The sequence below is a fragment of the Mustela erminea genome, chromosome 13 (genome assembly GCF_009829155.1).
Source record: "Mustela erminea isolate mMusErm1 chromosome 13, mMusErm1.Pri, whole genome shotgun sequence".
Lineage (NCBI taxonomy): Eukaryota > Metazoa > Chordata > Mammalia > Carnivora > Mustelidae > Mustela > Mustela erminea.
Window position 1 is genome coordinate 83,096,605 of NC_045626.1, and position 21,130 is coordinate 83,117,734.

The following is a 21,130-nucleotide window of genomic DNA, read 5'->3' on the forward strand; positions in this document are numbered from 1 at the left end:
ACTCACAACCCTGAGATCAAGAGTCACATGTTATACACATTTCTATACCTCATGTAAGTGAGTAGTGAGAGGATGGTGATGGGTAAGGTCAGCTGGGACCATTTCATGTAGGGCCTTGTAAGGTATTTGGATTTTATTAGAGGGGACATGAGGAGCTCTCAGAGAGTTTTGAGAGGGCTCTGGTTTTATTTTATTATTATTATTTTTTTAAATTTTTATTTATTTATTTGACAGACAGATCACAAGTAGGCAGAGAGGCAGGCAGAGAGAGAGGAGGAAGCAGGTTCCCGGAGCTGAGCGGAAAGCCCGATGTGGGGCTCGATCCCAGGACCCTGGGATCATGACCTGAGCCGAAGGCAGAGGCTTTAACCCACTGAGCCACCCAGGTGCCCCAAGGCTCTGGTTTTAATAGTTCATGGCAGCTTTTGGGTCAAGAATAAAGCAAGATTTAAAGATTCGTTAAGTGATGAAACAGCTATAGAAGAGACCATTTTTAGTTTTATAATCAGGAGACAAATCTGTATTTTTTTGAGGTGTGAACGTGAATGCAGGATGGGGGGAGAGGGGGAGAGAAAGAGAGAGAGAGAGACTGACTATTAAGCAGAGTCCATGCCCAGCATAGAGCCCCACACAGAGTTTGATCTCATGACCCTACATGACCCGAGCTGTAATCAGGAGTTGGGCTCTTGACCAACTGAGCCACCCAGGTGCTCCCAGAAATTAAATAACTAAAAACCTATTTTTGGCACTTCAAATATCACCAGCTTCTTCCGTTGTCATTTCTTATGAAAAATCATAAGTCTGATCTACAAAATAGGTGTACTGGTATTTAGCCTCAAGGGAAAACTAAAAGATTGAGGGCTGGCTAAAATGCATAGGTAATCAGAGCAGAATTTCACTGGCTGTGCTGGTCTTTCAAAATGAGTTCTGATTCGCTCAGAATGGAGTAGATAAGTCATCATGACATAAGGTAGACTATAGGGATATAATTAGTACAATGTAAAAAAGGGAATATAGAGAATGTTCTATCTAGCAAACTATTAATATGGAACAATCTCTGACTTTGCGGGTATTTCAATTAACTGCTCAACAAACAAGCTCAAAACTGACTGCTAGCAGTAATGATTTAGAGGTTGGTGGGGCTCAGTTGGGTGGTGGTCCTTCTCTGTGTGGGAAAGCTGAGGTCACCCCTGCGGCTTCATTCAGCTTGGAGCTTGACTGGGGCTGTAATGGTCAAGACCGCCTCCCATTCTCTGGCTTTTCAAGAGCACAAGTGCTCCTTAAGCCTCTGCTTGCATCATGCTTTCTGGTGGCCAAGGCCAGAGTCAGTGTGCAGGAAACTAAATGAGGGCATGACTCCAGGTTGCATCATTCCCTGGGGCCACCAGTGTCCTCGCCTGCCACTTGGAGCCACAGGCTTTTGCAGTTCTAAGACACTTAGACTCTGGCCTTTAAGACTACGGAATAACAGAATCTTCTATAACTCCTTTCTTACCATTTTGGAGCACATTTTTTACATCTTCTGTTTTGTGCTGATGTCTTCCTGCCTCACATGTACACACTCTCCATAAACCGCTGTTCTTCAGAGAGATTCAGTGACCATTTTATTGCTATTTTGTCCTCTTTATATCCCTTCCTAAACATATGGTCAGCATAGTAATGGGCACTTTAGATCCCTTCTCTTTTCCCCACAGGTTTATTGTTTCCTTTAAATTATGATCTGGATGACTGAGATGCCCTTCATTCATCGGTATTCATCTAGTACCTACTACTACTCTTTGGCTGGGTAGCAGGGTAACAGGCCTTTGTTTTAAAGGAGCTCACAGGAGGGTGGGGAGATAGTAAGAAACAACAAAACTGTTTCAGCTAGTGATAAATAAGAGGTGAGAAAATAAAACCGGGTGAGGTGACCGTGATTGGGGGGGGGAGAGATGGGGAGCAACTCTAGTTCACCTGGCAGATCCGGTCTTTCTAAGGAAGGACACTAGAGCTGAGACCTGAATGATAAGCACCATCCCTCCTTTTTTTTTTTTTTTTAGCACCATCCCTCCTGATGGATAGGGTGACCAAGCATCCCAGTTTGCCTGGGGCTGAGATTTTTCCGGTCTTGGGACTCTTGGCGCTAAAACCAGGACAGGCCTGAGCAAACTGGAATAGTTGTTGAATCCAGGAAGGGGGAACAGCAAGTCACAAGGCCTGGAGTTCGGAGGAAGCGTGGCACTTTGGAGATGTGACAGAAGGCCAGTGTGGCCTAGAGCGTAGTGAGGAAGGGTGAACAGAAGCAGGCGGGGCTGGGAAGTCCCTGGAGGATGGACCATATGGGCCTTCATAGTAGTTTGAGTTTTATTTTAAGTGTGTTGGGAGGCTACTGCAGGGTTCTGAGACCAGAAGTCCATGGTTTCGTTGACGTTGGTAAATGATCATTGGCTGGTGTGCAGAGGGGAGAGCATGAGGGTGTCCAGGTGGAGATGGGAGGCCACCATAAGAGGCTGGTTCGGTCCTCAGGCTTAGGAGGATGGTGGCCTCTGTCGGGACGCTTCCAGGAGGGAAGCTTCTAGGCACTACAAACTCACTGCTGCTGATTCCTCTTGGGCTCTTTCCCTCCTTTCTAGATCGGTAGCTTTGCAATCCTGAAGAGCTTCTCTGCCAAGCAGAGGTTCCCAGATTTACCACTCTGTGCACCGAACCGCAGCCCTCTTGGCCGCCCCAGGTGCTCTACCAGCTGCTCGGGATTTTCAAAGTACTTGAACACAATAGCATCGTTTTTTTGGAAGGTCTCCATTGATTTTTCTCATGGGGCGGATTGGGTAATGCTTTTGAATGCCAAGCTTAGAGTGATTGATTTTTATCTTGGATGCCTTTGAAGGGTTCTTCTTAGAGTTGTGGGACATAAATAGAGCTCTGCTTGGTAAAGGTTGCTGTAGCCGGAGGGTGGGGGAGAACGATGTGGCCGTGTTACATTTTAGGCGACAGTAGGCTATTTGAGAGGAAATGCCGGGGAGTGGGAGGCAGTTGGGGGGGTGGGGACCTGGATCTCAGTAGCAAGGACGCGTCTGTTTATAGGAACGTGGGAGTCACACCACAAAGAGGTGGGATTGGATTCAAGTGAGGATGCTGGTTTGTTTATTCAGTCAGGCATCAAGTATTTACTGCTGTCCCTTGAGAGCTGAAGATGTTTTTGGTGAATGACGCAGGCAGAATCCCTGTTTTGGGGGAGCCGGCATTCCGTCGGGGTGGGGGAGGTAGAGCAAACAATAAATGAATGAATGAGTAAGATAACTTCAGAGAGCCGTAAGCACTGTGTGGGTAACAGGACAGGGTGACGTGCTGTGGCCTGGGAAAGGGTGGAGGAGACTCTCCTTTGGATTGGTAGTCCTGAAGGTCTCTTTGAGGAGGTGATATTCTGCCTGCGACCTGAATGAGTGGAAAGAGCCAGCCACGGGAAGACCTGGGGACAGATTGTTCCAGGCAGAGGTCTTAGACACCAGAGGCTGGGTCTAATCCCAGGCAGGCTTCTGTGTAAGCAAGTGGAGACTGTGGAACCAAAAAATACAAGAGCAAGGAGGGCAGGGACTGTGTTAGTGCAGCTCACTAACAGAGTACCTGACACAGAGGTCAGTGTTCATATTAAAAAGACCCAAGCCAGGATTGTGTTCTACCAAAACTGTGGAAAGAGAGCCCCAAGAAACCTGGCAAACATAGGAGAGCCCACATGGAAGGTAAGGAAGAGGTAGAAGGTTTTAGTTTCAGGTTATATGTAGACCATCACGCATGTCCACTTGTTGGAGGAGGTGGAGTTAAGCCCTCTAAAGGGGAAGAAGAAGGGGCAAGGAAATAGAAATAGAATTTTTGGACTCCCCAAGAAATCCTTTCTCTCATCACTTGTGAATGTGTCATAAAGGTCTCCCCAACTCTGTGCAGCCGTCTCTGGGACCTTTCCTGGCTGTGCTTCTGAATTTGCTTGCTTTTTATTCTTCTCTGTTACCAACCTTTCACCTTGGACTCCTTCGCTTTTTATTTGCTTCTGTTAAGCCTTCCCTCTCTGCCCTTGCATCCCGTCTTGTCTCTCTAGCCCAGAGCAGCAGGCCGGTCCCATTTGCCTTGGCTAGTGGCATCAGTCTCCAGGGCCTCCTGCCAGATCCAGGAGCTTGCGTCTAGAAGGGGACAGGGAGATGCAGAAGCATGAGATGTAATTTGAGATGCTCACCAGTGAATGGAAGTGGAGTGGGCCGCCAAGGTCTTGTTTAAGGTCTGTGTATCCTTGAAACCAGCAAGAAGGAAGACATAAGGGAGACTGATGATAACAGGGCAGAAGGGAGTTAATTAAGGGAGCAGTTAGGAGGCAGAAGTGGAAGAGTTAACCTTAAACTGCAGGAGGCGAACACACTTCTTCCTCTGAATTCAGAGGAAAAGAAGGATAAATGAGGCTGGATACAGAGACTTGAGTTGGAAGAGAGATGGGTGGGAGCAGCCTCCAGGAAGTGGTCTGGAGCTTTTCAGCAGGAAAGCCAGCTAGGTGCTCTGCTGAAAGTCAAGCTTGAAATTGAAGGAATTTTGGAATCCCCACTGCAGAGATTGTGTTGGCGAATCAAGTGTTGAAGGAAGAACTGCTGAGCCCCAGCAAGGATCCAGCTGCTGCTGGCATGTATTTGTAGCAGACAAAGTCTGTCTTTCTCCAGGATTGCCGCGCCAGCGCCCAAGCAGCTGGGGCTAATGTCAACTGCTGTCAGTACAGAATTTGGATTTTAGCCACTAATTATATTTCAAGAAGACATTATCTTCCTAGTTGTACTTAATAGTAAATCAGAAATGGATTGATTTGTTTTCCTCTCATCTTACTTGTACCTGTCAGAAGCTTGTAATTAGGGAGAGCTGCCTGTGGAATTCAATATAAGGAATTTTAATCAACTGTCTTTTGTAGAACCTCTTAAACTTGGCTCACTAAAAAAAAAAAAAAGAAAATTGAAAAAAAAAACCAACATGGCTCACTGCTTTTAGAATCTATGCTGTTAGGAAAAATGAAAGCTCAAAGTTAACCTTGCCTGTCTTTTGTTCTCAGTTGTTTGTTTGTTTGTTTTTTAAAGATTTTATTTATTTATTTGACAGAGATCACAAGTAGGCAGAGAGGCAGGCAGAGAGAGAGGGGGAAGCAAGCTCCCCACTGAGCAGAGAGCCTGATGTGGGGCTGAATCCCAAGACCCTGGGATCATGACCTCAGCCTGAGGCAGAGGCTTAATTAACCCACTGGGCCTGCTGCCCAGGTGGCCCTGTTCTCAGTAGTTGTTTTTTTTTTTTTTTTTTTTTTTAAGATTTTATTTATTCAGGGGCGCCTGGGTGGCTCAGTGAGTTAAAGCCTTTGCCTTCGGCTCAGGTCATGATCCCGGAGTCCTGGGATGGAGCCCTGCATCGGGCTCTCTGCTCAGCAGGGAGCCTGCTTCCTCCTCTCTCTCTGCCTGCTTCTCTGCCTACTTGTGATCTTTGTCTGTCAAATAAATAAATAAAATCTTAAAAAAAAAAAAAAAGGACGCTGTTAAAAAAAAAAAAAAGATTTTATTTATTCATTTGACAGAGATCACAAGTAGGCAGAGAGGCAGGCAGAAAAAGAGGGGGAGGCAGGGTTCCCACTGAGCAGAGAGCCCGATGTGGGGCTCGATCCCAGGACCCTGGAATCATGACCTGAGCCAAAGGCAGAGGCCCTAACCCACTGAGCTACCTAGGCATCCCTGTTCTCAGTAGTTTCTATAGAACACTTAAGTTTTGAGGTGTACATCTACTCAGGGGCAGTTTTTGGAAAAGCTTTTGAACAACCGGATCACAATGATACCATTTTTGAATAGAAATCTGCTGACCTGGTAGAAACCAGTATCACTGAAGGATGACCTCTTTTTCTTTAACCTCTAGGTTGAAAATGGTGTATTTGTAGCCAACCCGCTTCAGGAACGCACAATTCTGATGAGAAAAGAGGGCGAATCTGCAAAAAGCATTAATGAGATGCTTCTGAGCAGACTTTCACGCTACAGAGCCTCCCCGTCCGCAACGCTGGCTGCACTCACGGGCTCCACCATCTCCAACACACTGAAAGAAGACCAAGCAGGTACGCTGCCCTTCGCTCACTGTATCTGTTTACCTTGTGTAATCTCTTAAGACTTCATTTTCTAGAGCAGTTTTAGATCCATAGCAAAACTGAGAGGAAGGTAGAGAGATTTCCCATAAACCTCCTGCCCCCACACATGCGCAGTCCTCCCCCTTACCGAGAGGTGGTATATTTGTTGCAGTTGGTGAACCCGTATTGACCTGACATGATCGCCCGAAGTCCAGAGTATACCCTTGGTGGTGCGGATTCTGTGGGTTTGGGCAAACACGTGATGACAGGTCTGCACCATGGTACTGTACAGAGTGTCAAACCCTGTTCATGGCTTGATACATTCAGCTTGTGGTTAGTGAGAGCTGCCTCTGGAATCCGGGCAGTACTTTTTTCTTTTTTTTTTTTTAAGCGTACTTATTTTTAGTAATCTCTACGCCCAGTGTGGGGCTTGAACTCACAACTTCAAGACCAAGAACGCATGCTCCTCTGACTGAGCCAGGAGGCATCCCTTGGACAGCACATTTTATTGAGTGCTCGTGGTGTGCCATATAAAGCACTTGCCTTTATGTACTTCGCCTTTTCATTTCTAGGCCATCCTTTTTTTTTTTTTTTTTTTTAAATTCCAAACCATTACATGTTGGCTATAGACATGAATTGGCATGAATCTATAATAATTCGAAACAGCCCTGTCTTTAACTGTAAATACCTTATCATAAATGTAAATCGATTTCATGTTTAGCATATACTTCATAAATGTAAAAAATTCATGTTTAGCATTGTCTTCACTAAATACAATCTTGGCCAAGCAAATAAGAGGCAAACCCTCCACAATGGAGGTTGCTTTTTCTAGAATTAATCACGTAGTATTTGCACTTTAATATTTTAAATAGATAATGCATTTATAGAGTTTGAAAGTAGAAGCAATATAGAAAGGTATGTACAAAGAAATCTTAGTCTCACATCTCAGCATGTTATACATTTTGCCCCTGCACTGGCTCCTGTAGGTAACGTATTTATTAGTTTTTATTTAACCTTACAGAATTTCTTTATGCAAATACAGTTAAAGACAAACTTACGTGTTCTTATTTTCCTCCATTTTTTTAAATTAAAAAGACTACGAAGCATACATGTTCTGTACTTAAAAAGCAAGAGTTCTCAATTGAGATAAGCCTTAAGAGGCTCATGAACAGACTGCCCAAAGATTTCTACATCTTAAGTGTATCCATCCTGATTTTTACCAGACTTTCAAGACCATCTATATGGCCAAAACAAGGTTAAGAACCATTCTTCTTTTTTTTTTTTTTTAAAGGTTTTATTTATTTATTTGACAGACAGAGATCACAAGTAGGCAGAGAGGCAGGCAGAGAGAGAGGAAGGGAAGCAGGCTCCCTGCTAAGCAGAGAGCCCGATGCAGGGCTTGATCCCAGGACCCCGGGATCATGACCGAGCCAAAGGCAGGAGCCCTAACCCACTGAATCACCCAGGCGCCCCAAGAACCATTCTTCTTGATGAATTTGCAGATTACACCGACTGTTTGACTCTATAACAAATCATGGACTGTAGTAAAAGATAAGGCTAGAAAATATACCGTATATAGAAAAATGCATCTGAATTAATGTTTAATGAATTTAATGCAATTTTATGCTTTAATCCTTTCACATACTGAAATGTTGGGAAGAGAAAATATTAGATTAATTCATTATGAGGCTATCAAATTAAGTACTTACTGGTTCATATTAGAACTTAAGGATAGAATTTTATTTTCATGTGTCTATTATATCAAATGTAAGTGAGGAAATTATTAATAATTGTCATAATTGGGTCTATGGATAATTTGAATGGTAGAAACACTTTGTAGAGAATGGTCCTTTTACCAAAATAAACAACTTCCTGACAAGCCAAGGGCTTGTTCTGGGTTTTTTCCCTTGGGAGAAAACTGAATCCTACCCTGAACAATAGAAGTACTAAAGGAATCTTTGTTAGAGGAGGAAGTATGGGCGAAATCAGACAGAGAACTCAGAAGGCAAGGGTATATTTAGAAAACTGTGAAAACTGATATTGTATTCAAAACATGTGAGCTCATACTTTTATATTCATTCTCTGCACATTCACTGACATGATGTTGCCGCATAAAAATCCACCAGTTATTAGGCGAAGTGACTTTTGACAGTTTAGCATTCAAAGGGTCTAGGATGTTTTATTATGGGATAAACTAATACCTGTTACCATGTTAATATGACGTCTATTAAAACATCCTGGAAAAATGTTATGCTCACAAAGTTGCTAATTTCCCAATCATTGCCCCTTTTGGGTTTCCTACCTGTGGGGAAATGTATGCCCCTGAATGAAGAATATGTTGAGGATTTGGAGTTTTAAGTGGAGCTGTTTAGAAGCACAGGCGTTCAAAACAAGTATCCGACAGATTAGGGTTCGCTTTTCTCATTTTTCTAATCTAAACCATCTAAAGGCAATTTTACGTCTATTTGGGCAGTTCTGTTTTATACCCTGACAGCTTCTTAGGTGAAGCATTCCAATTGACTTTCTGCTGCCATTATCAGTCCTGACTAGAGTAATAGGTAGGAAATCCTTAAATATGCATTTTCAGATCTGCCAGCGACAAAGAGATTGGCGTGCATTTTATACCTCTTGGTTAGAAATAATAACTTAGTTTGTCACTGACCCTAAATGTATATGTTATATATTTAATATAAATTATATATGTTATAAATATATAACGTATGTAAGGGGTTCATAAATCATGCAGATGTAAAATTATCTGGTGTAGATACCGTGAAAGGTTTTATTCTTATTAATTAGTTATAGATTGAAATTTCAGGCTGATTTCATGTTCAGAGCTGTTTGTAATGAACGTAATAAGCCAAACCTGTTAAGAATTTGTTCTGTATAAAATGAAAAGATGTCTGTTGGAGTGCATTTTCTGGGAAGCACAAACAGCAGGATTCTTCTTTCATTCTGAGATCTAGTCCATGCGAGGATTCATTCTTTTGAGCGAAATTTTGAGACATAAAAGCATATTGGGTATTGGGAACACCTTTTAGAAATGTTCAGCTTGGGGCGCCTGTGTGGCTCAGTGGGTTAAAGCCTCTGTCTTCGGCTCAGGTCATGATCCCAGGGTCCTGGGATCGAGCCCCGCATCAGGCTCTCTGCTCAGCAGGGAGCCTGCTTCCCCCTCTCTCTCTCTGCCTGCCTCTCCACCTACTTGTGATCTCTGTCTGTCAAATAAATAAATAAAATCATTAAAAAAAAAAAGTGTTCTGCTCATGGAATAGGGAGCTTGGGGCCGGGAGACTGGGCCAGAAGATCATTATTTCTCCTCAGATTACCACTTGTTGCTGTAGTTTCCAAATTTGGGCATATTCTTGTTTGGATATGGAGCCCCTTCATCATACTGTAATATGTTTTGGCAATCAAATTAATCTGGTGTCAAACACTTAACACTGTTTCCATTCCTTTACCCAGCAAATACTAGCTGTGGCCTGCCTCTGAAAATGCTTCGGAAAACGCCCATCTATACCTGTGGTACATACTTGGTGATGCTGGTCCCGCCCCCGGGGGGGTCAGGCAGCTCTGCCACCCGTTCTCTTTTTGGGGGAACAAGTGGTTTGTCGTCTCTAAAAAGTAAGTGTGTCTTATTTGTGGCACTTTGCCCAATTTATCTCTAACTTTGCAATTTAAGGCTCTCCTATTAATGATGTTAAACTTCCTCTGTTGTTTGCAGTGGCTCGTTGAAAACAACAAAACTTAGTGATATAGTTATGGGTTAGGGGGAATTAAAACTATAATTTTTGTGGATGATACAATAGTACACTTCTGAAAGCCATCATCCTGTGTGTTCAGGACAATTTTAGGAAATACTCTTTTGCCATTTTTGCAGATGACACAGCAAGAGCTTGACCCACTATGAATAGAATTCCAAAGCTATTAAATAAAGTATGTGAGGGACACCTGGGTGGCTCAGTCGTTAAGCGTCTGCCTTCCACTCAGGTCATGATCCCAGGGTCCTGGGGTCGAGCCCTGCATCGGGCTCCCTGCTCAGCAGGAAGCCTGCTTCACCCTCTCTCACTCCCCCTGCTTGTGTTCCCTCTCTTGGTGTATCTCTCTCTGTCAAATAAATAAAATCTTTGAAAATAAATAAATAATAAAGTATGTAAAATGCCTTCATTTTAGGACACATAAACAAAATGTGAAGCAAAAAAAGGTCCAATTCAGAAAGAAATGTTAATTAAGTATACCCCTCCAAGCCTCAGTTTTCCTACCTGCAAAGATAAAAGAAAAGTAGTGTCTCACACTATTGTTTGGGGATCATATGCAATAAAGTTATGTGAGAGTATCTCTAAGAAATAACAAAAACCCAAATGTTCCTTTCACATATGGTAACACTTTGTGTTTTTACTTGAAATTTATTTAGACACATAAAATTAAAATGTTTTTAAAATCTGTTTTTCATTCTCAATTTTTTCACATTCTGTCCTCTCAAAATGATTTGTAGTTATACCATTAAAGGATCGTATTTCACACTTTCAAAAAAGCATTTCGTACTGTAAGCCTGATGATACAAATTTGACCTCAGCAGTTTGTACAATATCATGTGTCTAATATCAGCCTTTAGGCCACTTCAAGTACATTCAACACATTGCATGTGTTTGAGATTTAGATACAGATATGCATAACAACTGGACGCTCTTTTGCCTTTAGAAGCAGATTGGTTGGACTTTTTCTCAACAGCTTGTTTTCTCTAACAGTTCATGTAACCAGTATGCCCTTTAACCCTTGAATAAATGATGTAAATTTACTATTAGTCTCTTTTTTTAATACTAGCTTCACTGAGATACAACTTACCATAAAATCCATACCTTCCAAGTGTACAATTCAGTGGTTTTAGTGTATTCAGAGTTGTGCAGCCATCACCACTATCTACTTCTAGAACATTTTCCATCACTTCAAAAAGAAACCTCTCACCCATACCCATCAGCGGTCACTACCCTTCTTACTCCCCTCACCCAACCCCTGGCATCCACTGATCTGCTTCTGTCTGTATGGGTTTATCCCTGGACTTCTCATATTTATGGGAATATATAATATATGTGCTTTTGTGACTGGCTCTTTTTACGTTTTTAAGGTTCATCCATTTGGTAGCAGGAATCATTACTTCATTCCTTTTTATGGCTGAATTATGTTCCATTGCATGGATATACCCCCATTTTGTTGACATTTGGGTTGTTTCTACTTTCTGGCTATTTTGAGTAATATTGCTATGAACATTCATGGACAAGTCTCTGTGGAGGCTCGTGTTCACTTATGTGTAAACGTAGAAATAAAATTCTGGTCATACAGTAGCTATATGTTTAGCCTTTGGAAGGACTGCCAAATTGTTTTCCAAAGTGGCTGCTCCATTTTATATTCTTATCAGCAACATAAAAGGGTTCCAATTTCTCCACATCCTCAGTGACATTTATTTTCTACTTTTTAAAGTTATAGCCATCCTAGTGGGTATGCAGTAGTATTTCATTGTGGTTTTGATTTGCATTTCCCTAATGACAAATGATGTTGAACATCTCTTCTTGTGTTTATTGGCCATTTGTATGTCTCCTTTGGAGAAATATCTATTCAAATCCTTTGTCCATTTTTAAATTGGGTTATTTGTCTGTTTATTTACCATTAGTCTTATTAAGCTCTTTTTAGCCTCAGTTTGTCACTCCGTTGAAATTGGCCCCATTCGATTAAAGCAGGCCTTCACACTGCCATTTTTTCATGGGGCTATAGCTTACATAGTGATTCTGTTTTAGGCCAACAAATCAATAAATGCTTAACTTTCTTCTGTGTCCTGTTCACATTGGTCGCTGTGGAGGCTACTCAGTAAGTGGAAGCCGTGGTGCTTGGTCTGGTTGGGAGAAATGCTGTCAGTGTGTGTGAAACAAGTGGAGAGTAATATACAGTCCTGTATCAGCGCCTGAACCGTGTGGGGCAGGTGAAGTGCTGCAGAATCTGAGAGAAGGGGTTATTGCGGAGGGGAGGGTAGGAAGGAGACACAGCCTGAGGTCTTGAGTTTAAGTCATGAAAAGCAGGTATTATGCATTTAAGTGGCCAAGTTGGGGAAAGACGTATGCATGGCAAACACAGTGAAAAAGAGATTTGGGAAGATAGTTTGTTGTGCAGTTGGCACAGTGGAAAGTAGAAAAGAAAGTATAATTTTTGTTTTTTTAAAAGATTTTATTATTATTATTATTTTTAACATTTTATTTATTTATTTGACAGAGGGAGAGATCACAAGTAGGTAGAGAGGCAGGCAGAGAGAGAGGAGGAAGCAGGCTCCCTGCAGAGCAGAGAGCCCCATTCGGGGCTTGATCCCAGGATGCTGGGATTGTGACCTGAGCCAAAGGCAGAGGCTTTAACCCACTGAGCCACCCAGGCACCCCTGAAAGATTTTGTTTTATGTATTTGTCAGAAAGAGCACAAGCAGGGTTAGCAGGAGGCAGAGGGAGAAGCACACTTCCACTGAGCAAGGAGCATGATGTGGGACTTGATCCCAGGACTCTGGGATCAAGACCTGAGCCGAAGGCAGAGGCTTAACCAACTGAGCCACCCAGGTGTCCTGAAAGTACAGTTTCTTTTTCTTTTTTCTTTGTTTTATTTTTTAAGATTTTATTTATTTCTTTGACAGGGACACAGCGAGAGAGGGAACACAAGTAGGGGGAGTGGGAGAGGGAGAAATAGGCTCCCCGCCAAGCAGGGAGCCTGATGTGTGGCTCGATCCCAGGACCCTGGGATCATGACTAAGCCAAAGGCAGATGCTCAACTGAGCTACCCAGGTGCCCCCCAAAAGAACATTTTAGATGATAGCTTGGATCAGGCATGATGAGGATCTGAATTACAAGGGGGATGGGAATAAGAAAAAGGAACTTGAGAGATAGTGCTAGAATTTTATGTTAAAAGTGAGGAAGAAATAATAATAGTACGTTTGTGCTGGTGCAGGTCCTATAGAAATGTTTTAATTCATTTAATCTTCACAATAGCTATGTAGGGTAGGTACTTTTATTAGCTTCACTGTATACATGAGGAAACAGAGGTTCGTACATTTTCTGGGTCACACAGAAGAGGTCGACCTGGAATTCAAACCCAGAAGCCTAGAGCCCAGGTTTGACATCACTGACCTATCCTGTGTTAAGGGAAAAGGCCAAAGTGTCTCCAAGTTTTAGAGTTCATGCTTGGAGGGACAGCAACCTAGCTATGTTTGAGTTATGTTTGAGTTAGCTATGCTCAACCTTCATTGAGCAGCAACTATATATAAAGTGTTTCTCATAAATGGTATTACCTAGTGATGTTAGTGATCATGATTTCTCTTGCAATGAGTCTTGGTAATCTATATTGAAAATCTATGCAAAAGGTGCCATTTTATTTTTTTAAAAGATTTTATTTGAGAGAGCAATTGAGCACAGGGGGAGGGGCAGAGGGAGAGAGAATCTCAAGCAGACCTCTCACCGAGTGCAGAGCCCAGTGTAGGGTTCAGTCTCACATCCCTGAGATCATGACCTGAGCCGAAATCAAGAGTCGGGCGCTTAACTGACTGAGCCACTCAAGCGCCCAACAAAAAGTTGCCATTTTTAAAACATTTTGAAAAATAAGGCTCACTATTTAATAGGGCATTTGTGATGGGTTGTTTGTGTGTGAGTGTTTAAGATTTATTTGAGAGAGCACACAGGCGGGCAGGGGGGAAAGGGCAGAGGGAGCAGAGCTCCCTGCTGAGAGGTGGGGCCAGACACAGGGCTTGATCCCACAACTGAAGTCGGGTACTTAACTGACTGAAGACCCTTTTTTGTGGTCTTACATTTGTGTTCTGTCTCCTCATTGTTACCACCAACAGATGACAAAAAAGGTGTGAATTTTATGAAGGTCTTAAGAACCTAAAGTTTAAACTTTGAAAAGTAGACTGTCATCGTAAGGCTTATTAAACAGCTTAATATTTGTTTCCAAAGTCCTTGCCTCTAGCTTGGTGTATAATATTTCGGATGGTCAGTTCACAAGTCGTGCCGATCTCATAGATGCTGCTGGAAGCTCACTGGGGCGTGGTGCTCTTGTACCAGGATTGGGTAAGAAATGCCCATTTTTCCTTAGAAAATTCAATTTAAATTTATTTCAATTTAATTTAAGCAATTTCTCTCAAAAAATCTTGCCAATTCCTTTTCCTTGTAAGAAAGAATTTTTTTGATGCTGCTATTTAAGGATCAACATAAGAAACGGCTGTAGGTGACATTTCTCTGCATAAATTGCTATCGAGGATAGTGTCTTTCAGGTTGTATGATCATGCCCCTAACAAATTCTTCTCACAGCTCATGCTGTGAAGAGGTTTATTTCATTTCCCATGAGGCATTGGTGTGCTTCTTATTGTTAGGAAATGAACATTATGTACTATATTAGATTTTCTTTTTGCCTTGGCTCCTGGGAAGCTCAGATTTAAATCTTGGGCTCAGTTACTAAGGCTTCTACTATGTATTAATGTTCATTAGTCCTGTTAATACCTGGGTTTTGGTTTAAACCACTTAAATCCTTTAGGGAATTAAAAGGATCACAAGTCAGTTACTAAGAACTGTGTATTCCACAAGTTCCATTCTGTTCCATTCTTATGAAGGAGTTAAGCAAAGTAGAGATGGAGTCCTGCCTTCTTGCTGAATCCCAACCTAATGCTTTGCCAGAAAAATATGCGGGACTCAGGATGCGGACTGTCAGCAGCAGAGAGAGTCGCCCTTCCGTTCTTTAGCAGTGCTTTGGAGAAATATGTATATGGGCCGAGGATGGTGTGGCAGTTGAGTTAAGTGTGCTTTTTCTGCAGGTGCCTGTTACGATACAGTGAACAACATGCTGTGGACGTGCTCGAATGATTATATTGATCAATGGTGCAATCCAGGGAACCAGGCCTTCCATTACGTCTGTCAGAGACTTGGAGTCAGCCACATCATCACTGAGCCCAAAGGTGAGGCACCCTTGTAGTCTCAGAGGAACAATTTTTCCCTCATGAAATAGAGAGCTCAGTAGTGTTAGGAAGTGGTAACATAGCCCAGGCGACAAGGTGTGTCAACAGCTTTCCCTCTTTGAATGTGAAACCTGCATCTTTGTTGCCTGGTTTTGTTTTGTTTTGTTTTAAGATTTATTTATTTGAGGGAGAAAGCATGAGCAGGGGGAGGGGCAGAGGGAGAAGCAGACTCCCCACTGAGTAGGGAGCCTGATGTGGGGCTCGATCCCAGGACCCTGGCTGGGATCATGACCTGAGTCGAAGGCAGACGCTTAACCAACTGAGCCACCCAGGCACCCTGCTGGATTGTTTTATGATTAAATAAATAAATATGTAAATAAATAGAGAAAACTGTTATGTCACTCTAAAATTGCCAGAACTTTGGTGCAAAAGTTGATTCTTTATTGTACTGGCCATGGGATTGTTTGCCATTTTAATGTTTTGCATTGATAACCTGTTTATATACAGATTTATAATTAGAAGTTTCTAAAAAAGGATGTATGTATTTCTTAATATTAAGTTATTATTAACTTAAAATCTCCTGGCTTCAAGGTCAGCTATAGTGGTTTAGAGGAGCAAATCCTCTTCCCATAAAGCAATGATAAAATGGACATGATTACCAAAAACAACTATTTCTAGCCTCTGGAAACTAACCAAGGGCATGCACCAAAATGAGAAGTGAATATTCTTAAAAACCACTGAACTTTGGGTAAAAAGAGTGGAAGTCTGTGGTACTCTCAGCTGGGGATGCCCCTGTCTTCCACCTTAACCTTGGTCAGTGCAATAATCCCACCAGCGTGGGGCAAATCGTGTAAACCATCGGCTTTGCTTCCAGAGGGGGCTAACCTGATCCGGAGCAATACATGGAAAAAACTCCTGCCCAGCAACAGTGTCAGTAACAGTACCAGTCCGAGTGGCAAACCAACAGAGAAGACTGGTGGCTTAGCTCGCCTGCGACTATGGTTGGGATTAGGGTGAGCAGAGAACCGGCAGACTAGCCGGAGAGTTACTCACGAGCTCTGGGTAGTGATTCCTAGGAAGGCAGGCTTTAAAAAAAAAGTACACAGATGAAAGAAAGTAGCAAAGTAGAAACAATAACTGAAAAAAACCCAAACCAAACAGAAGTCAGTAGCTACACACTGTAGGTGAAATTCCGATGTTGGATTTAGCAGATGAAAACTAAAGCAGCCTTTATATATGTATTGAAACATCTAAAGGAAGCCCTGTTGAAAAGATACAAGTATGATGACTATGACATTAAAAAAAAAATTTTTTTTTTCGACAAATAAATTTTTGAAAAAAGATCCAGTTGGAAATTCTGGATTTGAAAAGGTCAGGGATTGTAAAGAGCAGCTCAGCAGCAGATTTGAGATGGTGGGAGAAAAAGATCTGCGACATGGACATAGCTGGATAGAGTCATCCTGTTTGAAGAGCGAGAAAGAACACTCTTGGGGAGTACTGGTCACTATTTTGTAGAATGGCCTTCCGTTTGGGTTCATCTGATGTTTTCTCTCTCTCTCTCTCTTCTCTTTTTTTTTTTTTTTTTAAGATTTTGAGAGGGAAAGAGAGCATGAGGGAGGGGGAGGAGCAGAGGGAGAAACAGACCCTCCACTGAGGAGGGAGCCCAATTCGGAGCTCAGTCCCAGGACCCCAGGACCATGACCTGAGCCAAAGGCAGACAGACGCTTAACCAACTAAGTCAGCCAGGCACCCCTGATGTTTTCTCATTTTGAACTGAGGCTTAAGATTTTAGGGAGGAATACCGCAGAAGCAAAGTGCTTTTTTCATTACATCCTATCACAGGGTACATGATACCAACATGACTTATTGAAATTGATCACTTTGGGGGCTCCTGGGTGACTCAGTTGGTTAAGCCACTGCCTTTGGCTCAGGTCTTGATCCTAGAGTCCTGGGATCGAGTCCCACATCGGGCTCCCTGCTCTGCACGGAGCCTGCTTCTCCCCCTCCCTCTGCCTCTCCCCCTGCTTGTGCTCTTCCTGCCAAATAAATAAGATCTTAAAAAAAAAAAAAAATCGATCACTTGGTTTGGGGTACCTAGCTGACTCAGTCGGTGGAGCATGCAACTCTTGGCATTGGGGTTGTGAGTTTGAGCCCCACTTTGGTGTAGAGATTACTTAAAAATAAGATCTTAGGGGTGCCTGGGTGGCTCAGTCATTAAGCCTCTGCCTTTGGCTCAGGTCATGATCTCAGGGTCCTGGGATCAAGCCCTGCATCAGGCTCCCTGCTCAGCTGGAAGCCTGCTTCTTCCTCTCCCACTGCCCCTGCTTATCTTCCCTCTCTTGCTGTGTCTCTGTCAAATAAATAAATAAAATCTTTAAAAATATAAATAAATAAAAATAAAATCTTTAAAAAAAAAAATGATCACTTGGTTTAAATGTCAGCTTTCTTCACTGCAAATTTACTATTTTGCCCTTTCCAGCTAGAAGCCAGTCATTAAGCCCATGCTCATGCTTATGGGAAAGGGAATTAAGTTCCACCTCCTGGAAGGACAAGCATCAGAGAACTTGTGTACATATGTTAATCACCACAGTAATTAATGTTTTGAGGGAGGTGATACTTGGAGGCTATGTAGTTATAAGATTTTTTATTCCTGAATTTGGTAATTTGTGTGTCTCTAGAAATTTGTGCATTTCAACTACATTTTCCTATTTGTTGATGTAAAGTTGCTTATACCATTTCCTTACAATTTTTAAAGGGTCAATGGTAACTTCTCTACTTAAATTCCTGATTTTGTTATATGTGCAGATTTACTAAAAATCGTTGAGTTGTGCACTTAGAATGGGTAGATTTTATCTTAAATTCTATCTTGATAAGGCTGTTGAGGGATAAAGAAACAGCAGGGGCGCCTGGGTGGCTCAGTCAGTGAGACGTCTGACTCTTGGTTTCAGCTCAGGTCACGCTCTTGGGTCCTGAGATTGAGTCCCATGTTGGGCTCTGCACTCAGCAGAGTGTCTGCTTGTCCTTCTCCCTCTGCTCCTTCCCCTACATGCTTTCTCTCTGTCTCTCTCTCATAAGTACGTAATCTTTTTCAAGAAAGGCAAAAAGAGGGAAAAAGTCAATGATATATTAGTGCCTCCCTAATTATTCTCTCTAAGCTTCTTGCTTAATCTCTAGACATAGTCACCTTCACTCAGAGGCCTAATTAGACATCTTCAGCCTGTCGAAAACAAACTGTTCTCCCCTTCTCCAAATCTATACCTGCTGAATTCCCTCCATGCTAGTGTAGGGATCACAGTCCCTCCATATGCTTAAGCCACAAAGGTAGAGTTCTCTAGGATTCTCTTTCTCTCACAACTCACATCCAAGACAGCCAGTCCTGTCTGCTCTGATCCTCAAGATCTATCCCCAGACCAACCCTTTGCCACACCACCTGTGCTGCTACGACTGTCACCTCGGCGTCAGTGGCTTCAGCAGATGATCACGGTGGCCAAGCTCCCTGGTCTTCCTTCCTACTTCCTCCACGGTTGCACTCCTCTGGCCCCATACGCTTGTTTCTGCACAGTCTTCTGCAGTCTCCGTAGTCAGGTCTGTCCCTCCTCTGCTCAGACTCCTCCAGCGGCTTCCCATCTAACTCGGTATAAAAATCAAAGACCTCATTTATTTGGATATAGGTCCTAGAGGCTAGCTTTCAGAACGTCTTTGATGAGGATGAATAATACTAATCTGATTTCTATTTTGAAAGCAAGGGCTTAAGACACAGAAGAGTGTGGAACCCAGCTTGGCCCTCCAGTCAACATATAATTGAAAAGTTCACTTTTGGCTGAGTTTACCTTCTCTTTGATTTTCCATGAGTTCCATGAGTCAAAGCTTCCAGGGCCCACAATCCTTTTGTAACCCAGGTTCCCCCCATGTAGGCCCACCTCTCCTAGATCACATGCTTTCCTGTTCCTTTGAGGTCATCATTTCAGCTGGTTTAAGGGGAAAAGCAGGTTTCGGGGTTTTGTTGTTTGGTTGGTTTTTTGAGTTTTTTTTGCATTTTGCCTATTTAAATTATTTTCACCTCTGTTCCCCGAATGCCCATGACCATCCATGGGGTGTTTATTATTATGTAAGAGGATGCCCATGAACCCTCAAGGTTGAACTGATGGCTCTCTAGGTTGCGGTGACTAAATGAGATAAAAATGGTGAGGTACTGTGGGAGGAGATATTTGTGGACCTGGGGGTGGGGATGCAGTGGGGGTGGTGTTCTATCATTAGAAAAGCCATAGAAGATGGATTTGACTAGACTGGTTCCAGTATGGGCTCTGAATAGAGACAGCCTAAATGCAAATCCCACCTCTACACTTAGTAACTGTGTGACCTAAGGTGAGTTATTTAACCTCTCTGACATTAATTTACTCCACTACGAAACAGGGCTAAAATAGTCTACGTTTATAACAGAGTTGTAATGCATGTAAAGCATCTATCCAGCCCATTGTCCAGCCTATAGAAAGGGCTCTCGCAGCGGTTAGTTACTTATGCTCTTTAAAAATGGGAATTCCCTGGGTGCCTGGGTGGCCCATTGGGTAAGCCTCTGCCTTTGGCTTAGGTCATGGTCTCAGGGTCCTGGGATCGAGCCCTGCATCAGGCTCTCAACTCAGCGGGGAGCCTGCTTCCCCCTCTCTCTCTGCCTGCCTCTCTGCCTCCTTGTGATCTCTCTCTGTCAAATAAATAAAAAAGATCTTTAAAAAAAGATGGGGGGCATATTCCCTAGTGTGTTCATTTTCACCCCAGCACCCTGTGGCAGGGAAAAGGATTCTCCAGAAGTGGTGGAAGAGATGGGAACCAAGATACTCTGTACTAGTGTGCATGTACCTTTTGTAAACCAGAGTTCTGTTCCCTTGGGGGACCACCCATGGACATATCTTTCTTTACTGAGTTTCTTTTTTCATTTTTTAGAAGAGGCTATAACCACGAATGAGGTTATAAACCAATTACTGCACCACGTTGGTGCGATGTGCATACACCAACTCAATCTTCTTGCCACCAACCCCAATCTTCCAATCACAAGTGTCTTGGGCAAGCAGCATCCAATTGAAGCACACCATCTGAGCAGTATTTGTGACATTATGGAGAAGGCCATGGTTAACGGAGATACCTGTATCATACGCTGTATTCTTGTTGTCTTTCAGGTAAATGCACTGTTTGGACAGAAGTAAGATAATAGAGAAAAAGAAACCCGAAATTTGGTTTTCAGCCAGCTAATTTCCACCATAAGAAAAGTTTAATAATATTCCTGTCTTACATGTTAATCACATTCTGATCCTGTAATTAGAAATGTAATCATATGCATTGCATTACGGTTAACGCAGGACTGGTGTAGGTAGCTCATTGCAATTAATATGTAGAAAATATTTACTCTAATTATAACGTTACACAATAGAGGAGATTGTGATTAAAAATCCACCTGGATATCTGTTCATAAGAATATCTACTATGTGCTTTTCTCATTGGGTTAATTTTATCCCTAGTAGAATTAACATTTTTAGATCTACCCCTTATGTTTCTGTAGGTGGTATTTAAATTTTTCTTCAGCCCACAAACTGAAAGGAATCGCGACATCATTCGACGGTCTGGACTGCTGCTTTGGCAGTTGCTGATGGCACCAAAAGACCAAATTTGCCCTGAAATTCAGAAGGAAGTATGTCTTGCCATCAGGTAATCGGCAAATGATTTTCTTCCTGGTTTTTGCGGACTGCTTCTCCTGTGCTGCATTGTCATCTTTCTGTAATTCGGTGGCATAGAAGTCGCTTACCCCGTCCCACAGTCAGGACCTCGTGCATAGGGAATAATTTAACTCAAGAGGGCTTGTGGCCCCACTCCCAGAGGCCCCAAGCCATGTGTGTAACTGCATTCCTCATCTTGCCTTTAGAATTTTGAAAGGAAAAAAAAAAGCAAAGCCATTGAGAGGATATTTGGATGGTTTGCAAGTGGATGTTCCTGTCATTTGGGGAGGGTGTGTGGCAAGGTGGCAAAGGAGCAGATCCAGGCAGCCAAGAGACCTGGGTTCTAGTCTT

At 42.6% G+C, this 21,130-nt stretch overlaps 1 protein-coding gene across 8 annotated transcripts in view; it reads left to right on the forward strand.

Moving 5' to 3' along the window:
* The window catches only part of HECTD4 (HECT domain E3 ubiquitin protein ligase 4), a 184,566-nt gene that overhangs the window by 74,633 nt on the left and 88,803 nt on the right, over positions 1-21,130 (forward strand). For all 8 annotated transcript variants that reach the window (XM_032310376.1, XM_032310377.1, XM_032310381.1 and 5 more), the window contains exons 8-13: positions 5,902-6,094; positions 9,566-9,724; positions 14,080-14,193; positions 14,934-15,074; positions 20,013-20,245; positions 20,626-20,771. In XM_032310376.1, coding sequence (XP_032166267.1) covers positions 5,902-6,094; positions 9,566-9,724; positions 14,080-14,193; positions 14,934-15,074; positions 20,013-20,245; positions 20,626-20,771 — 986 coding nt within the window. The remainder of the gene's footprint in view (positions 1-5,901; positions 6,095-9,565; positions 9,725-14,079; positions 14,194-14,933; positions 15,075-20,012; positions 20,246-20,625; positions 20,772-21,130) is intronic.